The 26,129-nt window shown below is 37.4% G+C and overlaps 1 protein-coding gene across 2 annotated transcripts; it reads right to left on the bottom strand.

Moving 5' to 3' along the window:
• Positions 1–884: 884 nt before the first annotated feature.
• Positions 885–24,643, bottom strand: LOC139150964 (polycomb protein suz12-A-like). Of its 2 annotated transcripts, none has more exons than XM_070723447.1 (14): positions 24,447–24,643; positions 24,195–24,241; positions 23,921–23,985; positions 23,415–23,486; positions 21,977–22,029; positions 17,361–17,434; positions 16,319–16,559; positions 12,605–12,816; positions 11,523–11,694; positions 10,777–11,018; positions 9,608–9,759; positions 9,038–9,130; positions 8,183–8,368; positions 885–5,566 (listed from the first exon to the last, which is right to left on the bottom strand). In XM_070723447.1, the coding sequence occupies exons 1-14, from the start codon at positions 24,544–24,546 to the stop codon at positions 5,209–5,211; spliced, it is 2,067 nt and encodes a 688-aa protein (XP_070579548.1). In that variant the 5' UTR covers positions 24,547–24,643; the 3' UTR covers positions 885–5,208. The 2 variants fall into 2 exon arrangements, with proteins under 2 accessions (XP_070579548.1, XP_070579549.1); XM_070723448.1 differs by having other exon boundaries at positions 12,605–12,813.
• Between the last annotated feature and the right edge of the window lie 1,486 nt (positions 24,644–26,129).

Genomic DNA, 26,129 nt, shown 5'->3' with positions numbered 1-26,129 from the left:
ATTTCCACATTTTAAAAGTTTGTTTGAATCTTTTTGGAGACTGATATCTTCACTTGGCAAAAATAATAAAGTGGATGACACATCTTGACACCAAATATTGACGTGATCATGCCACACTTCTCAAGTTTTTGCAAAGGACTGACATACAGACAGACAGACATACAAATGATGAACAGACTGATCCAAATAATAGTTCCCCCATACTGTACATGCGTATAGCAATATGGAGCTAAAAATGATCTCTACAAATGAAAGAGAAAAATTCACACTGAGATTATCAGTAAGGAAAAAAGCCAATTACTTTCTTTTTGGAGGGGGGGGGGGGTTAATATTTTTGGCCCAGTGTGCGAAAAACCCACCAGGACCCTTGTGCCATCACTGAAGACAACTTCTGAAGGTACGAAACTAAATCACACCAGTACGGATGATTATCTATAACAAAGTGAAATGTTGTAGATGTGGCTTACATAATTGAAGAGGCTAGCTTGCCATTTTTTTGTCAAGATATCTCCTTTCCTAAAACGCACTATCTGACAGCTTTCTTACTCCATTTGTAGACTCTTTGCAATGTCTTCGGAGTTTTTTCAAAGGAATTCTTTCATTCATGTATGTTTAAAACACTATACTGCACATGAGAACAGCCGTTCTACAGATAGTCACATTGTTTTGCATCGATTCAATTCCAGATAAACATTTCTGACAATCTGAAATAGTCATTTTTGTCCACCATCACAACTATATTTCACATCACCGCATAGAAGTCTTTACTTTGATTGTAGATTCTGTCCATGATGTCAAAGGTCAAGGGCAGTTTTACATACCACATGAGCAGAATTGCGCCCTCTCTGTCAAAGAAAAAAAACCACTGTCCACTGGAGACAGCCTTTGTCTTCAACAACAGATAATACTTTATTGCACTCCGAACACCTTCCATATGTTGACATTATGCAGGAAATGTTCCATAAATAAAAAAAATCGACCAAATACCACATAATATGGCTAGATAAACAACCAAATAAATGAGAGGAAAAAGAAATCTTGAATAAAATAAGTAATGTTCTAATTTTAAATCTAAAAGTATGTCTCTACAAATGAATACATGTTGGAAAAAAGAAAGTTTTACATCGAATAACTAACAGAACTCTACAAACTAAAAATTTTCTGCGAAGAAGTGAATTTTCTCCTCTAAAACTTTACAGTACATCACCATCCTCCTCTTTGTGGCCCCCTCCCTACCCTCCCCACCCAGGACTGGAAAAATATACACACATAATTGTACTGCATAGAGAGAATAGACGACAACAGTACTGGAATGAATTCGCTAAAGTCATGAGATCACACACATCAAATGTATGAACTTGACCGATCTCAGCACAAAAAGGGTTAACCTTCAGACAAGATATTTACTTCTCTTTAAAAAAATTATAAACGGTTGAGATTGTTCAATATTGGTTTTAAAAAACATAAGTTTTACAAAATTAAGAGTCGCTGACAAATCTTTTGTCCTTACTCACTACAAATCAACAACATCAATCCTGATTGGTCGGTTGGAAGATGTTCATGAATAATTTCATTCTGCTAATCAGAGATATCAATCCTGATTGGTCAGTTGGCAAATGTTCCGATGAAATTGCATGCCACTAATCAGATATATCGATGCTTATCTGTTGGATGACAGATGTTGGTAAGTAATTTCACACTTCTAATCAGAGATCTCAATCCTGATTGGTTGGTTGGCAGATGTTCATGGGTCCATGTAACCAAATCATCGCCAGATTGACTTGTACAATGGTACATGATAGCAGTTGGAGGTTCTTTTCCCATGCTAAGTGCAGCAATCTCCACAAAAGGTATGAGTGATTGACATTGAGAAAACACTACTTACACTTGAATAGGTTCAATGACAGTTCAAATCCTGTCAAATTCATATTTTTCTCTGAGTAAGCAATTTGTGCACCTCATGGGCAAGGTCAAAGGTCACATTAGGATTCATCTGCTGTGTCTAAAAAAAAACTTGGTTGTGGGGCAGATGATGATTCTGTACAGCTTTTGATTTTGAACAATGAACATTCAAATATTTGCGCAATAAAATCATGTGTAGATTGGAGTGCTATAAGTGAAACCACAGAGTGAAGGAAATGAATAAAGAAGTCCCTGAGAAGAAACAGCTTGCGTTGAAAAACTCTACAAACACGACATATCACAGGGAAACTACATTTTAATGTACAATTAGGAAATATTTACAAAGTTTGACTAAACAAGAAGAGCATTTCAAACAATGGAATTAAATTCAATTAGCGATTTCAACTTTCACAATTGTATTTCTCAATGTGAACAATTCTCTGTCCTATTGTTCTCTTACATTGGGCTGAAAATGGACAACCTGAAATTTGCAGTGCAAATGTAGAAAATGAAATCTAACACAAGCGTTGGATTCAACTTGTGAAGAAACTACCAATCTGTGTTCTTAGGGCCAGTAGCTGTGACACTTGATGACTTTTTCACAAGTTCAATTTCTATGTAAAGATTGCACCTTCTTGTTCTTCTCCCTAGAGAAGGTTAAAACACCAACTTTTCATCTTGCCAATATAGTGTCTATACATGTTATTGTTTATATTTGAATTCTGGTTTGAACTGGAATTCACAGCTCAACAATAACAATGCAGTTTACATGTACAGGATGGGTTTACAAACTCAATACTGTGTATCTCAACATGGTTTGAGGAGTAGAACAAGAAACTGTAGTTGACATTAAAACTAAAACAGTGAAAAAAACATCAGAAGTTACAGTTGCTGGCCCTTTAATGCAAGCACTTGTGAGAAATAGTGGACACAAACCATTGGATTCAAACAGACAGGGGTTTTATTGGGATCCTCCAGTTGGGTACCCCTAACAATCAAGACCCCCTAGGTCGATGGTGATTAACGCAAAACCCTGTCTGTGATCTTCACTGATGCTTTGCCATCGTTTCAAGGATATTGAGGCAAAATGCGACAATAGTGCGGAGTAAAATGTGTACGACAGTGACTAACCATTAGACAAGAATACGAAATTTACAAAACTTTAAGCACTGCCATGAGCTGCCCAATTAAATAGTGGCCTGTTAGCCTGTCAGAACATATCCAAGATTAAACTGAGGGTGATAATACATGATCATTAAAATCAAGAAACTGTTGCTTCTGAATTTTTTATAATGGAATCACTATCTTTGCGCCTCCACTTGTTTTCTTGAAATAAACAGTAAGCAAATGACAGAAACAAACAGGTATTTAAAATTGGAGAGATAAGATCTGATGTCGGCACCAGTTACAGAATAGAAATGCATCTCAAGCGTGATAATTCCTCTGAAATTAACATGTCAGAGATTCTAGCCATGATATGGACAAACATGGACAGCTAGAAAAGCTGACATGGGGAAATTAATACTGTCCTGGAGTGGTTGTGGTTGCTAAGGTTACCACAAAACATGTGATACTGTTTTGATACTGCTCTAAATTCATGGCAATCAAGGGTAATGGAATAAATCATGCCAACATCGGAGAGAAAGTGCATTAAAAAAAATTTCCACACATGATGTGAGAGATATGATACAATGTATACAGATTCATTGGTCGATGGATGTCTAAGAGAGTTAATAAAGTAAATAAAAAACATGTAAAGAAAGGCACAGGTTGTACAGAATAAACAAGAGCATAGGATAAAAAGTTCCTTTTATTTTCAAGGAAAACTTTTCTGATTTCAAGGTAGTGGAGCGACTAGCGCACCAATAGCAATCATTCCACGGGGTCAAAGGTTAAACAGGGGTCAAGCTGTCTGTTTACAACATTTGCTATTTGGATGTTCATGATTACCATTTAACACAAGTACAACTTATGGCAATTAACCGTCAATGGGATCTGTCACTTGTGAAACTATACATCACTTGTTCCTTTGAGATAATCATCCTTACGGCACGATTTATACTCCTTCCTCTAATGGTCACATTGACAATCACAGCCAACCAAAAAGTGATCACATTTCTTTCACAGCTGCTCTACAATTGAAATTACTTCACTCATGCCGAATCCCCATCTCCATAAAAGACAGCAAACTGAAACTGTCGCAGAAATAATTTATGGCAGAAACTTTCATTATTTTATACAAAACTCTAAAGCTTTATGACCAGACAGGTTTCAGACATTCAAATAAAAAAAAGATCTTCTGAAGCATCAGCACTAACTATGGTGAAATTCTAGTAACTTTTTTTTTCGTATTTCAAAATTTTCCATAAAGTAAACCTACAAGATAAAACAAATGAAAATCTTTCTATGTAGCTTTTTGCTTCATTTCACACAAAGCACGCAGAATGTTAGGTGCGATATGATAGTTTGGTTTTTTTCAAATATAGACACTTCAAAACCTAATGAGATGCAGGCTGACCTGAGTGTACATGTCAAGATCACCAAAGTTCAGCTGCTGTAGATCTCCAGTATTTCAGATAGACGTTTCGTTTTGATATTACAGGCAACAATACTGCGGCACTGTCTTGAGTTGTTCAGTACCCTTCATACATCTCCTTTTGTTATGTTACTTCACAATTTTTGGTAGGTAAGTTGACACGAAATTTCCACAGCCTGTGTTCAGCAATTTTACGTTCCACAACCAACTCGCCTTAAAGCCAATCTCATCTTTCATACCTTGTTTAAAGTCGACACAAAAAATACAAACCAACGTACTAATGTGCGGTACAGTCGTACAGAGAAACTGTTGGTCGATTGCCTCTGTTTGGAATGAACCAAACTCTACTTATCTTTCCATCACCCTTTGTTGAACATATCTCCCCTGCTAGCGTTTGAGAAGTGGACCAACCCAATACAGACTATGACCACCGAGGTCATTCCATTGTCAAGCACAGGGATAGACACTCCGTGAATCATCTGAACAATGAAATATATTTTCTGAGAGGACACAACTTCTTTACTGAAAAATGGTTCAGCAAATACATTTTTCTGTAGATTTGTTATGTTTACCTTACGAAATTAAGGTTGTGGTTTTTTTTGCAAAAACGTTTAGCATTTTATATTGTCTTGACAGGTAGGAAATCACATTATCAAGGTTACAGTCACTGGGTGAGGCCTGTGTTTTACAGTGGTCAGTGAGGATTTTTGCATTTCTTTGGAAAGTTCAGGGCCGAGAGTTGCCCAAGAAATCACCATCAGCCGTAAACCTCACTTGCCAGAACACAAAGTTGGTGATGGGTTACTCACGTCTGGCTGTCCCCTTTCCACACAGTTTCCTGATGGTGGGTCTTTTCTCGTCATATCACCGCAGACACCATCGTCAATACCTCCCCCGTTTCCCCCCTCACTACAGTCTGGGGGTAAATTCTTGTTTTGAAGTTCCTCTCTGATTCTATTGAGTAGTCCCATTGTGTTATTGATATGGCAAGGGTTTATCAAGCTGAAGTCATACAAGTTGACCAGGTGAAGAAGAAGATTACGCCGCAACTTCTGCCTCACAATGGTCTCTCCCTTTTCCTCAACAAAGTGTCGGCAGGCAGTCGGCATCTGATTATCTGCAATGTAACTGTGAGAGGCCCAACAATTATTCAGAAGTATATGATTAGATATATTCATGAGTATGGGATTAGATATATTCATGAGTACAGGATTAAATATATTCATGAGTACAGGATTAGATATATTCATGGGTACAGGATTAAATATATTCATGAGTACAGGATTAGATATATTCATGGGTACAGGATTAGATATATTCATGGGTACAGGATTAGATATATTCATGAGTACAGGATTAGATATATTCATGGGTACAGGATTAAATATATTCATGAGTACAGGATTAGATATATTCATGGGTACAGGATTAAATATATTCATGGGTAAAGGATTAGATATATTCATGGGTACAGGATTAAATATATTCATGGGTACAGGATTAGATATATTCATGAGTACAGGATTAGATAATAGGATTAGATATATTTATGAGTAGAGGATGAGTCCAGGATAAGATATACCGTAAAATTCCAATTGAGGCCGCACCTCTAATTGAAGCCGCACCCTGACTTTGAAACATTGTCTTGGCTCATTGTTTGCCCATTTTGGGTTTTTGAATTGTACCATTATAGAAGCCGCACCCCGTCTCTGGGCCCATCATGAAACAATTGCATGCTGAAATTCACACCAGCTAGCTTGCAATGCGTCATTGACTTGTGCTAATGATTGACAGGTGTCTTTCTTACAGAAGAAATACCCAATAATAAGTTCCTTTTTAACACTACTACCATTGTGCATTTTGTCATTGATAGTAACAAAAGTACAAACAATGCCCCATGTATCGGCAAGTTTGTGTGTATGTTTGAACACGGCCAAAGTTTTTGTCAGTGTGGTAAACACCGCCATAGTCAATTACCTGATGCAACAATTTTGAAGCAACGGTGTTTGTGTACAAGTTAAAATAGTTGAGAGATTGAGATACCATGTTTCAAATACGTAGTTTTCATTCAATACCCACGTACCCTTACCGATGCCTGACGTACAACAACACCACCTGCATCATATTGACATAATGAACTGCCTATACTGTACTGTGGCTGCTGAATGACCATGGTGGGTGCATATAAGCTTGTACACGTTCCGTTTTTGATCATGAGAAAATAAAATTTGACCACAAAACAGTTCACAAAAAACATGCCAGTAAAGTTACCAAAGGTCATTCACTTGCCTTTATTGCACTATCCGAGTATGAGCCACCGGTTCGGCAACACAAGACAGCTGTAAATCAAGGGGACCCATCTGCCATGGACGCTTAATTTATGCTAATTTTATGCACGATTTTTTTCAACACCATTTGATCTTCTATCGCTTTCAAAATCGACTTACACGTCCAAAGAAATTGATTGTACAATCTCTGAATACAGAAGTGACATTTTTGTGAAATTTCAGCGTCCAAAAACCCCTAAACTTGAAACAAAGACATCATGCATGCTGTATGCTGGTCAACATGGCCGACCTTAGTGAGACTATTCTATTTAGGGGACGGGGGTCAGCAGGGTCAGAGAATCAAGAAAGTACTGGAAAAACGTGTCATTTTCCTTACGATGCTGTCAAGGGAACTCCAGTTTCCCATTGTTTTAACATCTTTTAATAGTTTCCTTATTATCTAAAAGGAATTTTACCAAGTTTAACGACCAAATACACTCTCCTAACGTTTCTCTTTTGGAGTTACACTAGGGTAGGGGCTTTTTATGCGGGTAATTTATTCACGCAAAATTCATTGGTACTAATTTGCATAACAATAGCGATTGCCCCTGCAATGCTTGGTGAGCATTGAGAAAAATATCGAAACACAGGAAATGTACTTAATTGAAGCCGTACCTGGACTTCAGTGCGTGATCCCAGGGGTCCCTCAAAAATGTTTCTAATACAAGCCGGGCTTCAACTGGGAATTTTACGGTATTCATGACTATAGGATTAGATATATTCACGTAAACAGGACTGGACAGTCTGAACACTGCTGGCACGCTTCCAAATTTTATGTCTGGAGACATTAATAAGTGTTAGACCACTATCACAAAGTCAAATTCAAGTATAGGATGGGATGGCAGAAAAGACAATGTGTGTTTTCGTTCCCCACAGTCAACAAGTGCCCTTTGGCACCTGACTTCAATCCAGAAAATTCCAAGACCCTCGTCAACAATCTCCCTGCTAATTCCAGTGATTTACCATGAAATACTGGGTTATTTGCAGGCGCAATTTCAAATGCATGTTCCTATCGGGTATTTTTGATAATGGATCATTTGAAGTCATTAGGGTTATGCCTTCCTACTTACCAGTCCAAGGTCGTATTCATAAATATTTACCAAGGCTTTTAACCTTTACGCTTCAAGTATTTTCAACAATGGGTCTGGGCTGAGCACATGTGTAAATGATGCATTTATTATTCATTCCTTGACAAATATGATGATTCAGAATCTACACTGACTAGAAGAGCATGTACAATGTAAGGTGGTGCCTAACTCTTTGGCAAGACTGAAGATTACTGGGCCCGGTGGGAACAATTTTCCAAACGTATAATCCCAGGTGTAAATTTTATCAACTATGGGAACCTGATTGTTTCCATAAGCAATGTTGGTCCCAGTGTTGTTCAGGTGTGCCGTGACAATTCTGGTAAACTTACTTGTGTTTCATGACGTGTAGATTCCACAGTTTCATCAATTCTTTCTCTCCCTCGTTGACGTCTGTGAATTCATCGATCATGAACTGGGTTTTCATCCTCAGCCACTCCGGGTCATTTTCCTCTTCACTATCCACGTCGATCTCTTCGGGTCTGATTGGCAGACATGTGTGAGTATGGTAGTACAACCTGTAAAAACATCAAACATAAACATAACACTGTAAAATTCAACAGACTGGTACAGTATGTACCCTCCTATGCAATACACCTCATGAGTTGTTTCTTTGTCTTTCGATAATTTTAGATATTACATGTGTATTGGGTTGACTCTAGAAAACTCAAAAAATTCCTTAACTTATGCTCTAAGTAAACTTACATCATACAACACTAAAGTATGGACACAACATCTTGAATGACCCTTTGACATTAAATAATAACTTTCAATGACTGTGTGCCAATACATTAATGATCAAAGCCATTAAACACTCAAGTACAAAGCAAATGTACCAAGAGAAGGATAATTTCAATGAGACTTTAGTGTCACATGATAGCGCCCTCTGTGATGCATGATGGCAGACTGTTAACACCATCCTCTGTCCTCCAATTGTTACAGTTTTCTTGCCCATTTCATTCTATTCATGGAGGGTACTATAAAAACAGTGAAACTGTGTCAACAAAATCTTGCCTTCTTGACAAAATGCAAGTCATCATTGGACTCATTTATGGTGCAAGTATACATATAATTTTCCAGTCTGAACATCCATGACTAACCATGTGTGAATGAAATCACCCTGAAAACACTTATCTGTAAGGAGCCTGTGACATTATATTTGATGTAATATTTAAAGTCTCATTTACCTGTTATGACCTAACACACACGGTCTAGTGCCCTCTATCTCCTTTTCGTCTGGTTCTAAAAACTCTGAAAGACTTGGTTTGGGTCTGTTCGGCCTGTAATTTATGAACAGAATATCATGAAAACTCACTTGCAATGCCCTCTATACTGTGTCGCTGAGCTTTCACTCTTACTAAATGCTGTGAGATGTGGGTATGGATTTGACTGCCTTTACTCACAGGACCAAGTCTTACAGTGTCCATCATTACACATTCAGGGCATAGAGCATTTTAATTCACTCCTCCAGCTTTTCCATGAAATGTTCCCCTAATTTGCATAACATGTAGACTGATAAGGACCCTTTGTTAGTTTGAGTGAATTTTTTCACATGAAAATGGTGAATATTTTCACATAGAATATTTCTTGTTCAACATAATGAGCCGGTAAATATCTTACAAAAGTAACTAACTGTTGGTAATTAGGATGAATTCTCTGGCTGTGTAATTTTTTTCCCATTGTGAATACTTTTCAAAACTATTTTCCAGTATAAAGATCCAAAGTTTGAGAGTAGAAGAGGAAATTACTCTTTGTACCTGAATACTAAAACCTGAGTAACAGGCGTTCTCCTGCAAGGGCCGTTCCTGCTGAATGCATAGCCTGTGAACAAATCCTGTGGATTTCCTGCGTATGAACCATCGTATCGTTCATTTATGGACACATCTATCCTAGCTCCCTTTTGATGAGGCTGAAAGAGAAAATGAATATACCAATTATCTTATCTGCCGGATCTACGGATGAATTCATGCTAATTAAAATATTCACTTTGACATTTAAACTTTAAACTGCACGGTACAGCTATGGATTTCATAAATTACATTAAGTGGCTTTATTTTAATGGTTACAGTCTGTAGGATACAGGAAGCATTAGTGTAACTACTGCTAGAATCATGAATTGTGCAACAATGACAAAACTTATAGCACCCTATGCTGTCACTTTTGATGTATTTTCAAGTCCCTTTGCTCAATCTGGAAAATACATTTCCTTATTTGACTTTTGAAATCATATCAAAATGCCTGGCATTAAACTTGGAAACACAGCCTGTGTGCTTGTAATGCCCAATGTCATTGTTAAAAAACTGAATACAAGGTCCTTAAGCTCAAAGTCACTTACAATGTCAAGGACTTTTTCAGCAATTTTTAAGGACCTTTTTTAGGGCCAAAATACCATTTTCCAGAGGTCTTTCTACAATACATCATTTTCATTGTACATATCATTTACACACTATGACAACTGATCATCTTATTATTTTTGAAAACTGTCGGTGGCTAATCAATTCTTCAGCACTCAATTTCACTTTCAAGGACCTTTCCACGACTCTCAGAGAAGCTTTAAAATTCCAGGACTTCCGAGGATTTTCCTGGAGGGTATTGACCCTGTGACTTTATTCTGGACTGGAATTCATTTGTCGATAAAAATACTGCATACTGTACATAATGCATGTGTGTTGGACGTGATTACTTTAAGGAGAAGAATAAATGTACTTGTGATACAGAACTAAAATAATCAGAAATTTATCAAATGTTTTGACTGTTGATCTTTCAACTTGAGATAATGCCTTCATTTGGAAGCAGTCTACCGACACTGGAATTAATACTCCGTGTATAGAGTATGTAACTATCACATAGAGCAGAATAATATAAACATCTAAGGAATGACCTGGTTGCAAATGAAGAGCACGGGAAAAATTTGACAATTACTTACCACATAGGTGAAGGTAAATCTACTGTGAGACAATTTAAGATGCTTTAGTAAACTATACAATTTCATACAATGCAGGGAGCACCATGGACAGTGCAAATCGTCCCTCGCTTCAGTCTGCTGTCGTGTGTTATTATTGTACAAAAATTGATAAAATATCCGCTGCTTCTTCTTGGGCTCCTGGGTCAGCTCTCGGCGGCATTTTTCAACGGCCGCCAGGTCTTTGGCCCTGTCTGATTTCTCATCTGTGTGGATGGAAAGAGACATGGCAACAATGACTTCGAATTTCAACGATCATTTCAAATTTTTTTTGTGGCAGTTACTGTTATGACATATAATGTACGATTGGAAACTGCTGTTAGTTGAATTTGTGTCAGACAGGATGTCAAACTGCTGGTGTTGGAATCAATGACAAAAAGTTGTGCAGCTTTAGCTATGAGAGAGGATCTGACACAAAGCATTTGACTTTCACTTTCATAAAGATAAAACTATTAATGTTGACGGTGGTTAAAATGGAATCTGATCTTATTTGAAGAATTGGCTGTATGAACTGGAGCTAAGAACGGTCAAATTTCAAAGAGTATACAATACCATCACAACAATAAACGAGGTTAAAGGCACAATTCTTTCAACATTATTCTGAGTAAAAATTAAATTTAATATCCCTGACCTCAAATGATGGAATATCTACAAATGTAGTGACAGTAAGAGTAGTTATCAAAGTTTCTACAAAACACATATCAACTCACCGTCTTGCTGACCATTGTGCATAGTAACATTTGCAGTAGAGAGGGGTTTTGCAGGGGAGGAATGCAGCTGCCTGCTGACATGGGATGAAGCTCTGTCCAGGGCTGTGCTACTCCATGACAGGTGAAATTTTAACGTTGGTCCAATGTTGAACACTTCAAAGGGACCTACAGGCTGCAAGAGGCATTGGAAAATTCAATCACTGTTAATTCCAGAACTTTGGCCAACTGAAGTGATATATTTTTCTATGAATCAAAGAGTTGAAAATGAAGAATTTCAGGAATAGGACTTTAAAATGTTTTTGAATAGAAAGTGGAAAAATCATTTTCAGATTTTAAACTTGTCAAATATCGTGTCTTACATCTAATCAATATGTAAGGATTATTGTACATGGCTTGAATGGTTCAAACATAGCTTTACTTAGGTTAGTTTAGATAATAATGCTACATAGGGACTCTAGTTTCATTATCGACCAACAGAAGATTGTATTCTGCCGATAAGAATATTTGTCGTAACAATAGACGTTTGTTTGCTATGGCCTTGCAGGGCGATAATAGACAGTTTTGGCCATTTTTCAGCTATTTGTCTGATATTGTGACAGAAACTGAAGACATTTTGCAAACTATTGAAATCTGAGAGCTACTTTGTATCACATGTTGGACCAACAATGCTTTTAGAATATGAATATTTATATTATTTGTCAAAGCAACCAGCAAAAAGAACTACAGGCATAAACATTTCTTACAAATGGCTCTATAAATGACATACACTAGCAAAGGCTCTCTTTCCTCCAAAATCTCCTACAAATGTAGGTCATGCAAACTATGTTATATTCAACAGATGTTTGTGACATGTTTAAAGATCACATCATCCTCCATAAACCCTCTTTCAGTTAATGCACAGAGGTTAATCAATAATGAGATATGAACTACGACAAATGTTTCCATGTACAAAATGAGTAAATACGGAATATTTTAATGTTTTTTCCACATAAAATTGTAATTTGATTGCAAATTAGCCAGGTAAAGTCATTAAAATGACACCATCTCAACATTAAGTCAACATGAAAGATGCTCACACTTACTTTACCATCCATGATAGTTTCCCAGGATGCTGTTCTCCTATTGTTAGCCTTTGACCCCATTTCCTGCAGCGCCAGTTCATAGTCTCCGTCTGTTAAAAGACATCGTCTGTGCTTGTCGTAGACTACAAGCTCTGCGCCGTATACAATAGAATCTACAGAAGATCTGTCATTGGAATGTTTCAATTTAAGTCTCTTCTTGTCAGGTTCACCTGCTAGAAAAGAGAAAACATTAAATTTTGATGTAAATATAAAAAGATCAGTGTGCCCTCTAAGTGAAAACGATGTGCCACGACAAAAACAAATTTTTTAGTTCACATATAAAGATATATGGCTGACGCAAAGAAATTTCCACAATTTCTGACTTGACATTTTCCAGAAATCACGTTTGTTAAAGAGCACACTTGTAGACATAGTTCATCATATTGAACGTTTTACACTCTCTCATATTCCAGTCAAGGATTGTTTCATTATCTAACCCTCATTCTCATCAGCATACGTCATGCATGAACGATGTCAGTCAATTACCATTATGTGAATTTTCTCATGGTAATTTTCTATTCAGACAAAGACTGACCTGGCATATTTGTGAATGCTGAGGCCGAACAAAAAATATTGTGCTGTTCCGATAACCTGACGTACCCTATTTTTTCGGCTGACTCGCAGCGTGTTTGCAAGGTTATATCTGATTGGTCGATTGTCACTATTCACAGCCACTTAGGGAGTCTATTTGTATTGTTTTCATTATATTGGTAAGATTCAGCCACCCAATTGGATAACAGCTTCGAAATCACTGCGAGTCAGCCCTATTTTTTACCTGCTGACCCTAAACTTTTAGAGCTACGTAAACAGGAAGTAAAACAAAAGAAAGAAAAGACCTGTAAAATCTTGCGTCTGTTACTTGGCATTTGATTTTTGCTTGAACAAGGATGTCTTCTATGTTTTTTTCCTTTTATATATATGATACATTTTTCTGGAAATGTGGCCAGTGTTTGACCAACCTGAACCCCTGAAAAATGCATATTTAAAAATAAAGACATTTGGGGAAAAAAATTCCTGCCGACCTACCTACCCTATTTTTGTAAACCATGTTATCGGAACAGCATTATTTATTTTTTTTTGGCCTAAGATGTATTGAATACATATCACTAGCACATGATGGTTCCTTTGAAAATGGACAAGTCTGCTTCTACAGTGTACTATCAATCAAGACCATGTTCATCCATTAACCCTTTGAGCGCCAAAGTCAATTTTTGTCACCTTTAGAAAATTATACTCCAGTGAATTTTTTTCAGATTTTTGTCAAAATTTTGATAGCAAACTGTAGCCAATGAAATGTAATGCCCATTTGGTCCGAAATTATCAAAATATTACAGAAAAATTCATAAAAATTGGTAAAAATGTTGCACTAAAATTTTCGTGGGAACAATTACAGCACTCAAAGGGTTAACACATCACACTATCATAACTGCACTACACCTGTCGACAACTCACGGATGTAACACTACGGGTTTTTTGCCAGCCAATTTGTTTCACGCGTAGTCGTCCTAATGAATTATTCATGACCCACAACGGCAGCGACACGCTGTCTCATTGACATTGACGCCCGTCAGAAATAATATAACGCTATTGCCGCCGTTTCACGCTAGCATTGTCCTAAAGATTCTCTAAATATATAGTATACATATACATGAAAACGTATATGTAAGTATTTTACTTACACATAAAATAAATTACGAAAATTCTGCCAAAATTATGCTGACACAGACAAGCGGTTATGTCCGAATCGCGTACAGCACCACTGCTAATTAAGCCTGAAACCAATTCGTACCAGAAAAGTAGGGCGTAATTTTAAAATCGAAAACGATACGTTTTTTGTTACAATGAACATCCGAACGACTGTCTTTTCTTCCATTTCGTGCGAAAAAATGAAAAAATTGAACCGGCGAGTTTTAGGTATTGCAAGTGTGGATGAATGATATGAAAAATTCCCATAGTAAACAATGGTTTTTGCGCCGTCGTCGGTACCTTGTGGATCGCTTGCTTCAATTTTTTTAGTGTTTCATTCATAAATACAAAAATTCACACCTGAGACCTTGAGATGCCGTACTACAATCGTATCGTTTTCGATTTTTAAATATATGCTTATATTCTTGTGATTTTACACTTGAACCGCCGTCTGTAGTTTGACAAAAAACACATTGCCCGCACCCCATAGGAAAACAATGGCGTCTACTATCTACAAATTCATGGCCGCTATCGTGCCGATCACTTGCTTCAATATATTTATTTCATCGGCTATGAATGTAAAAATCTAAATCCGTAATCTTTAGATGTCGTTCTACAATCGTATCGTTTTCGATTTTTAAATATTGGCTCAAATTATTGTATTTTTACATTTTTACAGCCTTCTGTTTTTCGGCAACACACATACTCGCGCCCCATAGAAAACAATGGGCGCTGATGATCTACCAGCTTCGCCGCTATCGTGCCGATCGCTTGTTTCAAAATATTTATTTCACCCACTTTGAATGTAAAAATCAAATCTATAATCTTGAGATACTGTACTACAAGGGTGTTATTTTCGATGTTTGGATATTCCGTTAGTTTCGTGTAAATTTACATTTTCCTCTCGTGATTTGGCGACGTACGCGTATACGTTACTCCCTCCCGCACCCAGTATATTACCGGCTGTAAATTCTTCGCCGCTACCGTGCCGATCGCTTGCCTCAAGATACTTATTTCTTCAGCTATGAATGTAAAAATCTAAATCTACAATCTTAAGATACTGTCCTACAAGGGTATTATTTTGATGTTTTGCTGTTGCGTTGGTTTTATTTAAATTTACATTTTACTGTCGTGATTCGGCGACGTAATTTACTACTCCCAAGCCCATACAAATACAATGGCATATTTACCGGCTGTGATTATTCACCTGTCCCGAATCAATCGCTCGCTTGGAGATTATTATTCCTTCAGCTATTGACTTTAAAAAATACACAAATAATCTTGATGTTGTGCACTTCAATTGTATGGTTTAAGATTTTTGAAGTTTTGTTTTAATTTTTTAAAGTTTACATTGTTACAGACGCAAGTAATTCAGCGCCTTACATGCAGAATACCCTATAGATAACAACGGCGTTTTCACCGGCTGCAATGCTTTACCGACCCCATTTACATCGCTCGCCTCTTTATGCTTATTGCTGCCACTATGTAAATAAAAAATTACACATATTATCTGGAGATAATATGCTTCCATTGTGTGGTTTTCGATTTTTGAATGCATACATAATTTGTTCATTTTTTTGCATTTGTATTGCTGGTGTTCGGCGACATCAACATGCGTTGCGCGATATTGTAAACATTGACTGTATAATCAGTCTGCAGGTGTATTTCAATAATCCGACATATCTTGGGAAGTATATCTAGCAAAAAGAAATACAGCAGTATCATTTTCTACTTTTCGTCTCCTGTATTTACAGCTGTTTTTAGATATATAAGTACTATAACTCGATAATTGCAGCTTCTCTTTCTGGGCGCCGCCATCTTGAAAAATCTGTTGCTATTGACAATAGCAATGGCAGAGCTTAAACGATGGCGGCGCTGCACTGAACAATTAGAAGGCCTTTTTCCCCGTAGTGTAAATTAATTATCACAACCAAAATCATTTCTCAATTCACTTGAATTGAAGGAAAACCCACACACAATAACACTTACCAAAGGACAATATCTCTTCACCATTGGTGATTGTTTCCACGCTGGGATCTCTGGCCTTGGGACAACTCACCCTCAACACTAATAAATAAGATTTGACTGCGTGGCCATTTGTGTGGCTAAACTTATCACTGGCAACTGACAAGGTATTGACGTCTTTGACGGCATCACTGTTACTGGTGTCTGGGTTGATTGGTACTGTGCTCTGACCCAGACACGTCTTCATAATCGGTGAGGATACATCCTGCAGTGGTAGGAACACTTGACTCATGAGTAGACTTAAAAACAGTGCAGGAATTATCATATTTCACAGTGTTTTGGTAATTTTTCTCAAAGGGAAAAGTGATCCCTTTTTGAAAAATTGATACTTCCACTTCAGAAAGCAAAAGAAACTGCTACTTCTGTCGTTCAAAATGCTTGAATGCCCTAACCATGTTATATGAACAGAATGCAGTATTATGGTATGTGATATTTTCATGATTCACATAATTTACATTCCATCAAAACTTGTCATACTAAGGCTACTTAGTATGACTTACTGCTTTCGGGAAATAACGATTAGGCAAATTAGGACATTTGCAGTTTTCTTTTCACAATTTACATACTGGTATTTGTAAGCAACTTTTCCCAAAGATTATGCCACTAGGGGGCGCCAAACATCTGAGAAATGACATGCAGATATCACTGCTATGAACACCACACGACAGCACACAATTCTTGTCCTAAACGTTTACGCTTTATGTCTGTTCTGCTCGTTTGACAGTAGTTGTTGTGACCGCCTTAAGATCACTGCACTTGCATCATTATGCCATGACGCTGAATGAGCCGAAATCAAATAGACCTTGACGCTGATTGTTGAAGTGAAGAAACATGCGATCTCACAATTCCAGACACATGCAAGATCCTGGCATCTGTTTATTAAGAGACATTCAGAACTACAGGACAGGAATGTTCCAAACGCCCGCTTCACAAACTAGCTAATGATAAATAAGGACATGGGACTTTGGAGTAAATGCAATCATTGTAACGGCTGTAATATTCTTACCTTCCGCCTCTTATGGCAGACTTTCAGTAACAAGGCGTCAACGTGGACACAATTTTCCTCACTGTCATTATTAACTGGTTGAAAGAGAAGAAAAGTACAGACAGTGACATCATCATTAAATGAATGAACTTTACAGCTGTGAGTTGGTGACGATATTAACAAGGTTAAATGTGACCTATTTCCCTAGGCATCCAGACAGCCATCTATCACACACAGCAATTGGAATCAAATTACTCCAGCACAAAATAAACACAGCCTGGCAAATGCATCCGCTATCATCACCCCTGTCTTTGTTATCAATGTCACTCGGCCATATGGAACCCATTTCCCTCTTACTTTGGGAAATTTGTGTCTGACATGTCGCAGAGTTCAAAATGTTCACCACGAGAGGGAGCACGCATGATAATCTTCATGAAGCGCTTTTGTTAGAATTTCAACTGAAATGATGCACCGACCGCTTGCATTCATTCATACCAAATCAACCACGATGCTAAAGTACATGGTTTGTTTTGACATGCTCACGACTAATATTTTTGTACATCTCATGATCAGGCATTCATTCTAATCTTGGTGTTATAATTTCAGTTATTTCATTGCACGATACTTTCATGGCAACAATGGGGCGATTAAGGTCTTGATTTTAACTTAAAAAACAGCATTTCTCTCATTTCTTTAGTTATTTATTACTGATTAATTATCTATTTATTTCACATAAATTAGCTCTAAGTTAATGGCCTTACATGTTCTCCACAGCTTGGAAAAACAGACCAATTTGCATAACCTTGCATAATTTGCATATTCTTTTGTCATGAAAATGTATTTTTTTATTATGATTATTAACATATGAGTAGATTGCTCCAAAAACAGTGGGGTAGCCCACCCCTAAAAATCGCCTTGTCGAGAACCCAGCCTTACCTTGAACTTGTTGTTGCTTTTATCATAACTTATAATAACAGTACATAGTCTGAATAGATTTGAAAATTTAACAATTTAAGATCACTTTAGGTTAATTATCGCAAGATATCGGTAAAAATGCACAAATTAGCATGGGACAGTTGGAAATGAGAGCAATACATTAGTGAAGACGGTACTTCTACAAATCTATAAAATAACTGAATGAAATCTTTACTTCATCATAGACTCTCGAGAAAAACGGGACAGGCAACTGCTGAGGTTTCTTTGTGCGATCTATCTTTGAATACATTAAAGTTTATTTGCCAAGCGGTCCCCCACAAAAATACTTCGTACTTAACACTGAATCTCATTAACGATCAAACTGACGTTCTGAATATGTACACTTTGCTCTTGCATGGCACGTTCCGAGTAATGACACAGAGAATTTTGAGGGTTTTTTGATATTAGTCATGGTGAATGTTCCGGTAACGATGAAGATCACATTTTGGATTCAAGCCGAAGCCAACGGGAAAAAACCAGACGATAAAAACAGTGTACATTTAGCCATAGACGCTACAGAAAACTCTTGCTAGATATCGAAAATATAAGTTTACATTCCCTACCATAAAAATCTCCGATAACAACAAACATTTACAAGTTAGACAGGTTTACACTTCCCCAGTCCTGCGAAACGAAAATCTGACCTTTATTTCATCTGTCACGCAACATTTGACGAAAATCAGGGAACACAAAAATGACTACTCCATCGGAGCTCAAAACGACCTCTAACATTTTGGTACTGTTTTAGCCTAAAGAAACACCAAAGTTCGGATAAGCTACACATGTTTACATCCGCAAAGTACTAGAAAATACATTTGTAACACTGACTTTCGCTGTCAGGAGAAACTTCGCGATAAATCGGGACTATCCATCGGTTGATGGAGTCAGAAGCGGTAAGGTAGACATGCATTTACACAAAGCTGAACGCTGTACTCGTAAATTTGGCCGTTCACAGTTTTCAAACAACAACATTTCAGTAGATAACATACATACTTTACCGAATCATGGAGCACTCCTCGCACAGAAAATATTCCGACGGTTAAAAAACTGCAAAAACGAGGGAAAATTCGGAGATACACGGACGATTGCGGAATGTAAACAACTCTGTGATGTCAACTGCTGTTAAGTCTGGAACTGCAGCGGTATGTTTTTCGGATTTCTATTCGAAACTTTGTCACTTTACAGCAACATACTGACTCCCTGCAGACTTCTAGTTGCATCGAATCTCGCTACCAATATGTAAAAATAGCGCCAATGGCACTTGATCACAACTGGCACATTGTGAAACTACTCTATCTCTGGGTACACCTGTACATGAAATACTGAATGGGTAGGTGCTGCGGGTTTGGAGTTTGTCTGTAAATGCACACAGAAAACAAAGTCCCGAAGTAGCGAATTCCAGCCATTTTCAAACCACACTGTTTGTCAGTGGGGTAAGCAATATTCGCAAAAATCACATTTCCAGGCTAATAGACTATGTTTTATGAAATCACACGTCCTTATTACAAAATAAAACGATCTTTGTCTTTAAATCAATGCGCCAGTAAACAGGTCCAGCAGCTAGTTATGTCATCAAGTCTGTAATGTTAAGGGTCATAACAAATGTGAGAAATCTAAAACATTAAATATGTTGTTTTTTATCAATTTTATTACCAAAAGTGCATGAAAATCTCTGATACTTTGAATCAGCCATCCTGCATATTTGTAACATTCATCAAAACCTCATTTCTGTTCCACAACTCATTAAATAGTCCACAATGCAGGATTGGTGTACATTCCAAAACTACATATATGAAAGACCCCTAAAATCAATTAGTTAAAGGGGGGTTAGAAATTTCCCAAAACTATCTAACCGCTGCTCCGTTTGGCTCCATTTTTCGTAATCGGAACCTTGGAATTAGTCTGAATATCTCTACCAAATATCAATGCAGTCTGTTCAGCGGTTTTTGACTTTTTGTCGTTTACGGAAAATGGACACTGTCACCACGGTTGAAGCTAACCCTATATCACAACTTCCAGATGTGATAATGACCTATGGTCATTATGTTAAAAAATACCGCCAATGGCGCTTGGACATAATGACCGCCTAGTATTATCGGCATTTATCAACAACCACACTCACTGTGAATTAGACAGACCACGAAGTCAATGAGCAACATATAGCTGAAAGACTATTTTTCACATTGCGATTTTAAGCTCATTTTTATGAGAAAAGAGACATGTATATGTATACGGAGAAAAAGCAGAAGACATATTTGTAAATTGTTTGTTAAGTGACAATCATATATGCATCTCTTGAAATTTTGTGGTTATAAGGTATAACAGTAGTGTAAGAATAATGAGGTATGAATAAGTTAGTAAAGCTAAGTTGACAGTAATTAAGATTACAAAATTATACACTAAGCTGGGGAAATCCGATTGAAATAAATGTTGAAAAGTAGCAAAGTCATGGTCATCTTTTGTCTAATACCTTGTGTAAGTTCATGAACTTTACATAAATCTTGCTATAGATTGTTGCTAATGGGCAATAACTGTGTTTCAGATCATTTGAGAGCAATCTATCCATGACAGGTTTAAATTGTAATATACTTCTATTTAAAGGAGAGAAACTTCTCAAATAATTTTTTTCCCTGTAATTTGCTGTGAGAACACATGGACAGATGCTCAGGACTCTATGCTGGTGCTACCTTGATAACTAACCTACAACTTGTAACGTCATTGTCTAACCTGTTCACCCCAATTTCCTGTAGACAGGTCCACACTCTCCATTGATAACAATGGGTTTGGGCCATACCATTGTAGTGAAAGACTGTAACATGTGAGGTTGTGGATACTTAATCTCTGGAATGTCAAAGTCTGTATATTGACTCAAGGATGTTTACTTAACAAATGCTTAGGGTCATCTCAAAAGTGAGAATCTAAACTATGAAATATGTTTTTTTTAATGCTTTTGATGCCCAAAAGACCATAGAAATCTCTTATACTTCGAATCAGCCATCCTGCATATTTCTAACATTCATCAAAACCTCATTTCTGTTCAACAACTCATAAAACAGTCCACAATGCAGGATTGGTGTACATTTCAAAACTACATATATGAAAGACCCCTAAAATCAATTAGATAAAAAGGGGGGTTAGAAATTTCCCAAAACTATCTAACCGGCGCTCCGTTTGGCTCCATTTTTCCGAATTGGAACCTTGGAACCAGTCTATGTATCGGTATCAAATATCAACGCAGTCTGTTCAGCAGTTTTTGACTTTTTGTCGTTTACGGAAATGGACGACATCAAACACCGGTTGAAACCACCTCTATATCACAACTTCCAGTTGTGATAAAAAGTACTTTAAAACCATTTTGACGAATTCTTCTCAAAATAGTTGTAACACTTTTATTTCTAAAAATGGACTTGCGGGTAATCCGGAATAACTTGTAATCCGAAAACATTACCGTATACCCGCATGCACGTGTCTATGAACCGGACGTTGTGCAATCGATCGGGCCCAGCTTCATTCCTTCCCCGACCCATTAACACCTCTTAATTATTCCAAGATAGATCAGACGCTGCTAATCCCATAGACCCTTTGTTCTCTATCGGAGTTGCCTGTCCCGTTTTTCTCGAGAGTCTATGATTTCATCCACAATAAAAGTTAACTATACTCACCTTTCTTGTGAAAGAAACCTGTGAACTTCAAGTTCATGTATCCAGTCTTCACACTGTTACGAAGTGAAAACAAGAACACTGGTGAACAAACCTGACACAGAGGATTCATGCCAGTTTGTACATATCTTTACTAAATCAGTATTTGCCTTTTGCCTCATACTTTAAACGTTTTTGTACTCTTACTGAGGGATGGACTCCATTGTGACTTTGCATCTCGATCCCCGTGGCAAAGGTCGATGACCTTTATAGAACATTCAAGTCATAAACAAACGTTACACCTATAAATATAGTGCACCCTGACAGTTGAACAAATATTTGGGGTATTACAATCCAGTTTAATAATGTGAAATTTGCTTACACGACTTTGAAAAATACGTCAACATTTAACAGGATGTAGCTCTTTGTTTTTGATATCAAAATTCTTTACCAAGTATTTGTAAAAAGTGTTTCAAAATATATGATGAAGGTGGTGGCATATTGTAACTGTTGGTCGCCTAGGGACACAAGAAGTTCATGGGTGTATACCCTTTGTAGGACAAGTCACTTTTTTATGGGAAATACATGTAGTGAGCCGAAAATAGTGGAAAACCAGTCACTTTTGTATGGACTCCCACTTACAACATGCACACTGTGTCATAGAAGTAATTTATGTTTTGGAGACTCTGGCTGTACCTGCCGACGTCAACATAAAGATATCGCAGGTACAATGTCAATGGCATGAAACTGAATGGAATTTGTAAATATGTATGTGAAATCTGTGAAATTATGAATACATACTGGTAGGCACACTGGGGTGAGCAAATCTATTTTCACACTGATGGGCCAAGAACAAATATCAGAATAAATCTTATGATCCTGATTTACAATTCTCAATCAAAGGTTCATTTTTTCTCATAATCCATTGGTCCATTGACAGCAAAGAGAAAAGAGGAAATGATTGGTATTTGACCTAGGCCAGGATTTCTCATATGATCTCCAGGTATTGTCTCTGATAAAACACTGCCACAGCATCATATAAAATTGAAATCCAGGTTATCAACCTGACCCTCCACCCACCATCCTAAATGGATATGTAATTTTTTCCTACACAACGATCACTATTGCATTTTTAAACTGTCCCTCCATCAAAGGAGCTGTGCTTTGGGATAGCATTACAAGCTTGGTGTAGGATAAAGAGCTTATTTCTTCAAGATTTGCTTCAAATCAACCATCAAATCTGTTGAAATGGAGAGACTGAGACGATCTAGTGGAGAAGAGCCACATCAGATTAAATGGAGGTAAAATCTTCTTCTCAGACTCCAGTGCTATTCATTGTTACTAAACTTTGAAAAATTTGAAAATAATATTAAAGGTACGGCTGCATCCAAGGATGCCTAGGTATGGAAATGCCATGAAAATTTATCAAGTCAAATTGTCTGGAGATGTTGCATTCACTTACCCTTCACCCTCACTCTCTGCTCTCTTCTTGGATGTAATTTGTTCCAGCAGATCGTCAACTTTAAAGTCTTTCCTGGAATATTGGAAAATTCTTAAAATTTAATATACAATTCTAGAAGTAAGAACACCATTCTTTTCTCACCTAGATTAGAATACAACACTTTTTACTTTTCATGCCTTGATTGTTGGGGTAGAACCTTACATGCAGCAACAAATATATTTGAGGAACTTATTGTCGATGCCACACGAACGAAGACAATAATAACATAGATTCGAACGTCCTGTAGGCCAAAATTTACATAACCTGAATCTAACTGATATGCATTTAGTTGTGGATAAAAATAACTCATTACTGAAAAAGGGTATTCATTAACCAAGAGTTACAGCATCAAAACAGAGACGCGTTAAAATTAAATGAAGCGATGAGACAAAAATAAAATTAGGAAACTAGAAAAATATTAGGCTCAGGTACAAGCACTGGTGCTATAGGTGCAAGGTGGTAAATACCTTCGTTTATGAGTCCTCGACATTCGTGGTTTCATGTAGGTTAGCGTCCGATGAAGAAACACGGGCTGAGAAAGCAAGAAAGAGTCAGTCGTAAACAATTTCAGTATAGCAAACAAGACATCTGTGGTGTTTTTATGCGAGGACTTTTGGCAACGAACACAAAATTGTGTGAGCCCTGTGGTTTGAACAAAAGCCACGGGACACACATACCGTACGTAGAAATGCATACAACATAACACAACACCTCGCTTGAACAATTTGAATATCAACTCACCGAAATCAGGTTCCGGGTCCGGAGGAATCGGTAAATTTGGGTCGGTTCTGTATACAATAAGTGAAAAGACGGGGTTATAGGGCTAGATACGATAACTTACGAACGATGTACGCCGCCTCAGCAGGTTCGAATTTAAAGATCTGCCAGAAATAACAACAGAAATTACCACGACCCGTGATCAGACAATAAAAAAGCGTGCTGTCGGTCATCGGATCGATCGAACCAAAGTTCACCATATACAAGAGCACTTACTTTCAAAAGCCTGTAAAAAGAGCTCATGATCGGCTTGCAGTTGTTCAAATTTGGGTTTCCTAGGGCTGTCACGCCCATTTTCGTGTTTCAGCGGGGCCATATTTCGGCCAAAAACGCCGATTTCAGCTGAAAACGACGTTCAATGAGCGAACCTTGACTCACAGCCTGTATTCCGCGGGAATTTTGCAATGCATCATGGGAGGTCACCAGGACAGCGGCAAGTAGGCCAAGGACCCGAGCGAAAGCATACACGTCACGTCCCCCCCCCCCCACTCCTCCCACGATTACAACATCACATTTTTCCGTTTTCTGTTTTATTCAACCGATTACCTTTACAATAAACGATTAATCATCTCATCTTTGGATAGAGCGACCGCAATTAGATTGATCAGGTCATCAATTTACGCTTTATAGTGCAATAGAAAAGTGCATTTCGAGAAATGAAACGATGTATTACTAAGCTTACAAAATGCTGCAGGCAAAATGTCAATATTTCTGTTGATATTTTAGTAAATACATTTGAACACCGATCGGGTTTCTACACATTTTAAATAATGTCTTCTAAAATTTTCTGGGCCTCAAAACACTTTGCAGACTTTGCAGTCACGGTGAGAGTGTGATTAGATGTTGTCAGAATAGTAGGCCTATAGTAGTATCATATAGATTATCCTTAGCCGTGTTTTACAATATGCAAATTCAGTGGTCCTATTTTGCATGGGTTTTAACATACTAGTAGTACTTCAAGACTCTAGCACATGAAAACTTTCTGCGGCTCCACAAGTACATTTAAGTAAATTTCGAGTCAGAGTTTCTAAGTATGATAGGGAAAACAGTGTACAGTGTACTGCAACTTACCGTCATTTTGTGACTGTGCAAAACAGGAATAAAAGGAATGCCATGAGCAGAATTTTCATTTTGTCAAAAAGCCATCTCTTGCGCGAACTTGTTGAACTTCCGTTTTCGTTTACAATAATAATTTAATAATTTTAACTAAAGACGATGTTTGTTTAAATTCATTTTTTCCAAAAGTAAATTGAAGGTAGACAAAACTTTAAGAATTGACTAGAAAATATTTTGCCAGATTTATTTTGGATGTTTTCCCCGAAATTAAAAAAAAAACAAACCAACAAATTTTACATTAATGCTATCTAGTATGATGTTGAGGAGTCTGCTTGCTGCAGACTCACTTAATATCAGTCAGGTTGGTGCGTGGATCCTGAGATAGAAGAGGGAATAGTTAACGTTGATACAGTTTCATTTTCATGTATACGTCAACAGTTTGCATCTAAACATCGATAGAGTGCCTTGCTGTACGTGTAAAAATATTTGTCAAAAATAAAGGCAGACTATTTGATTTGTCTTTTAAGTTTGACGTCATCGGTCAGAATCAGGACAAGCAATCTCTTTTCACCTTCAAAACTTGGGAATTTTTTTCGGAAAAGGCATCATGAGCATGTACAATTTTCAAGAGTTTCACGCATTTTCAGCCCTCAGTTACGCAACTATGTCATCTGCATAAGCAGCGGGACTGGATTTATTTTGACAATTTTCACTTTGTAGGTATTTCCGCCGTTTTAACCACCCCTTCAAAAGTGCAGTCGGTCCAACCTTTAAGCAAAGGTGTGACGTCATTGAAATTTTAGCTTTTTCAAGAAATGTCTAAGGTGGGTCCGAGTCTGCTAT

This window comes from Ptychodera flava, chromosome 15, assembly GCF_041260155.1.
Source record: "Ptychodera flava strain L36383 chromosome 15, AS_Pfla_20210202, whole genome shotgun sequence".
Taxonomy (NCBI): Eukaryota; Metazoa; Hemichordata; class Enteropneusta; family Ptychoderidae; genus Ptychodera; species Ptychodera flava.
This window is presented reverse-complemented; position numbering and strand designations above follow the sequence as displayed.

Excerpts from the sequence above, each read along its gene's own strand:
- LOC139150964 (XM_070723447.1), bottom strand. The coding sequence starts at position 24,546 with ATGGCCCCGCTGAAACACGAAAATGGGCGTGACAGCCCTAGGAAACCC. Across the intron at positions 16,560-17,360 it reads TCTGCCATAAGAGGCGGAAG|GATGTATCCTCACCGATTAT; the intron begins GTAAGAATATTA and ends CTACCACTGCAG. Across the intron at positions 5,567-8,182 it reads CTACACGTCATGAAACACAA|TTACATTGCAGATAATCAGA; the intron begins GTAAGTTTACCA and ends GGCCTCTCACAG.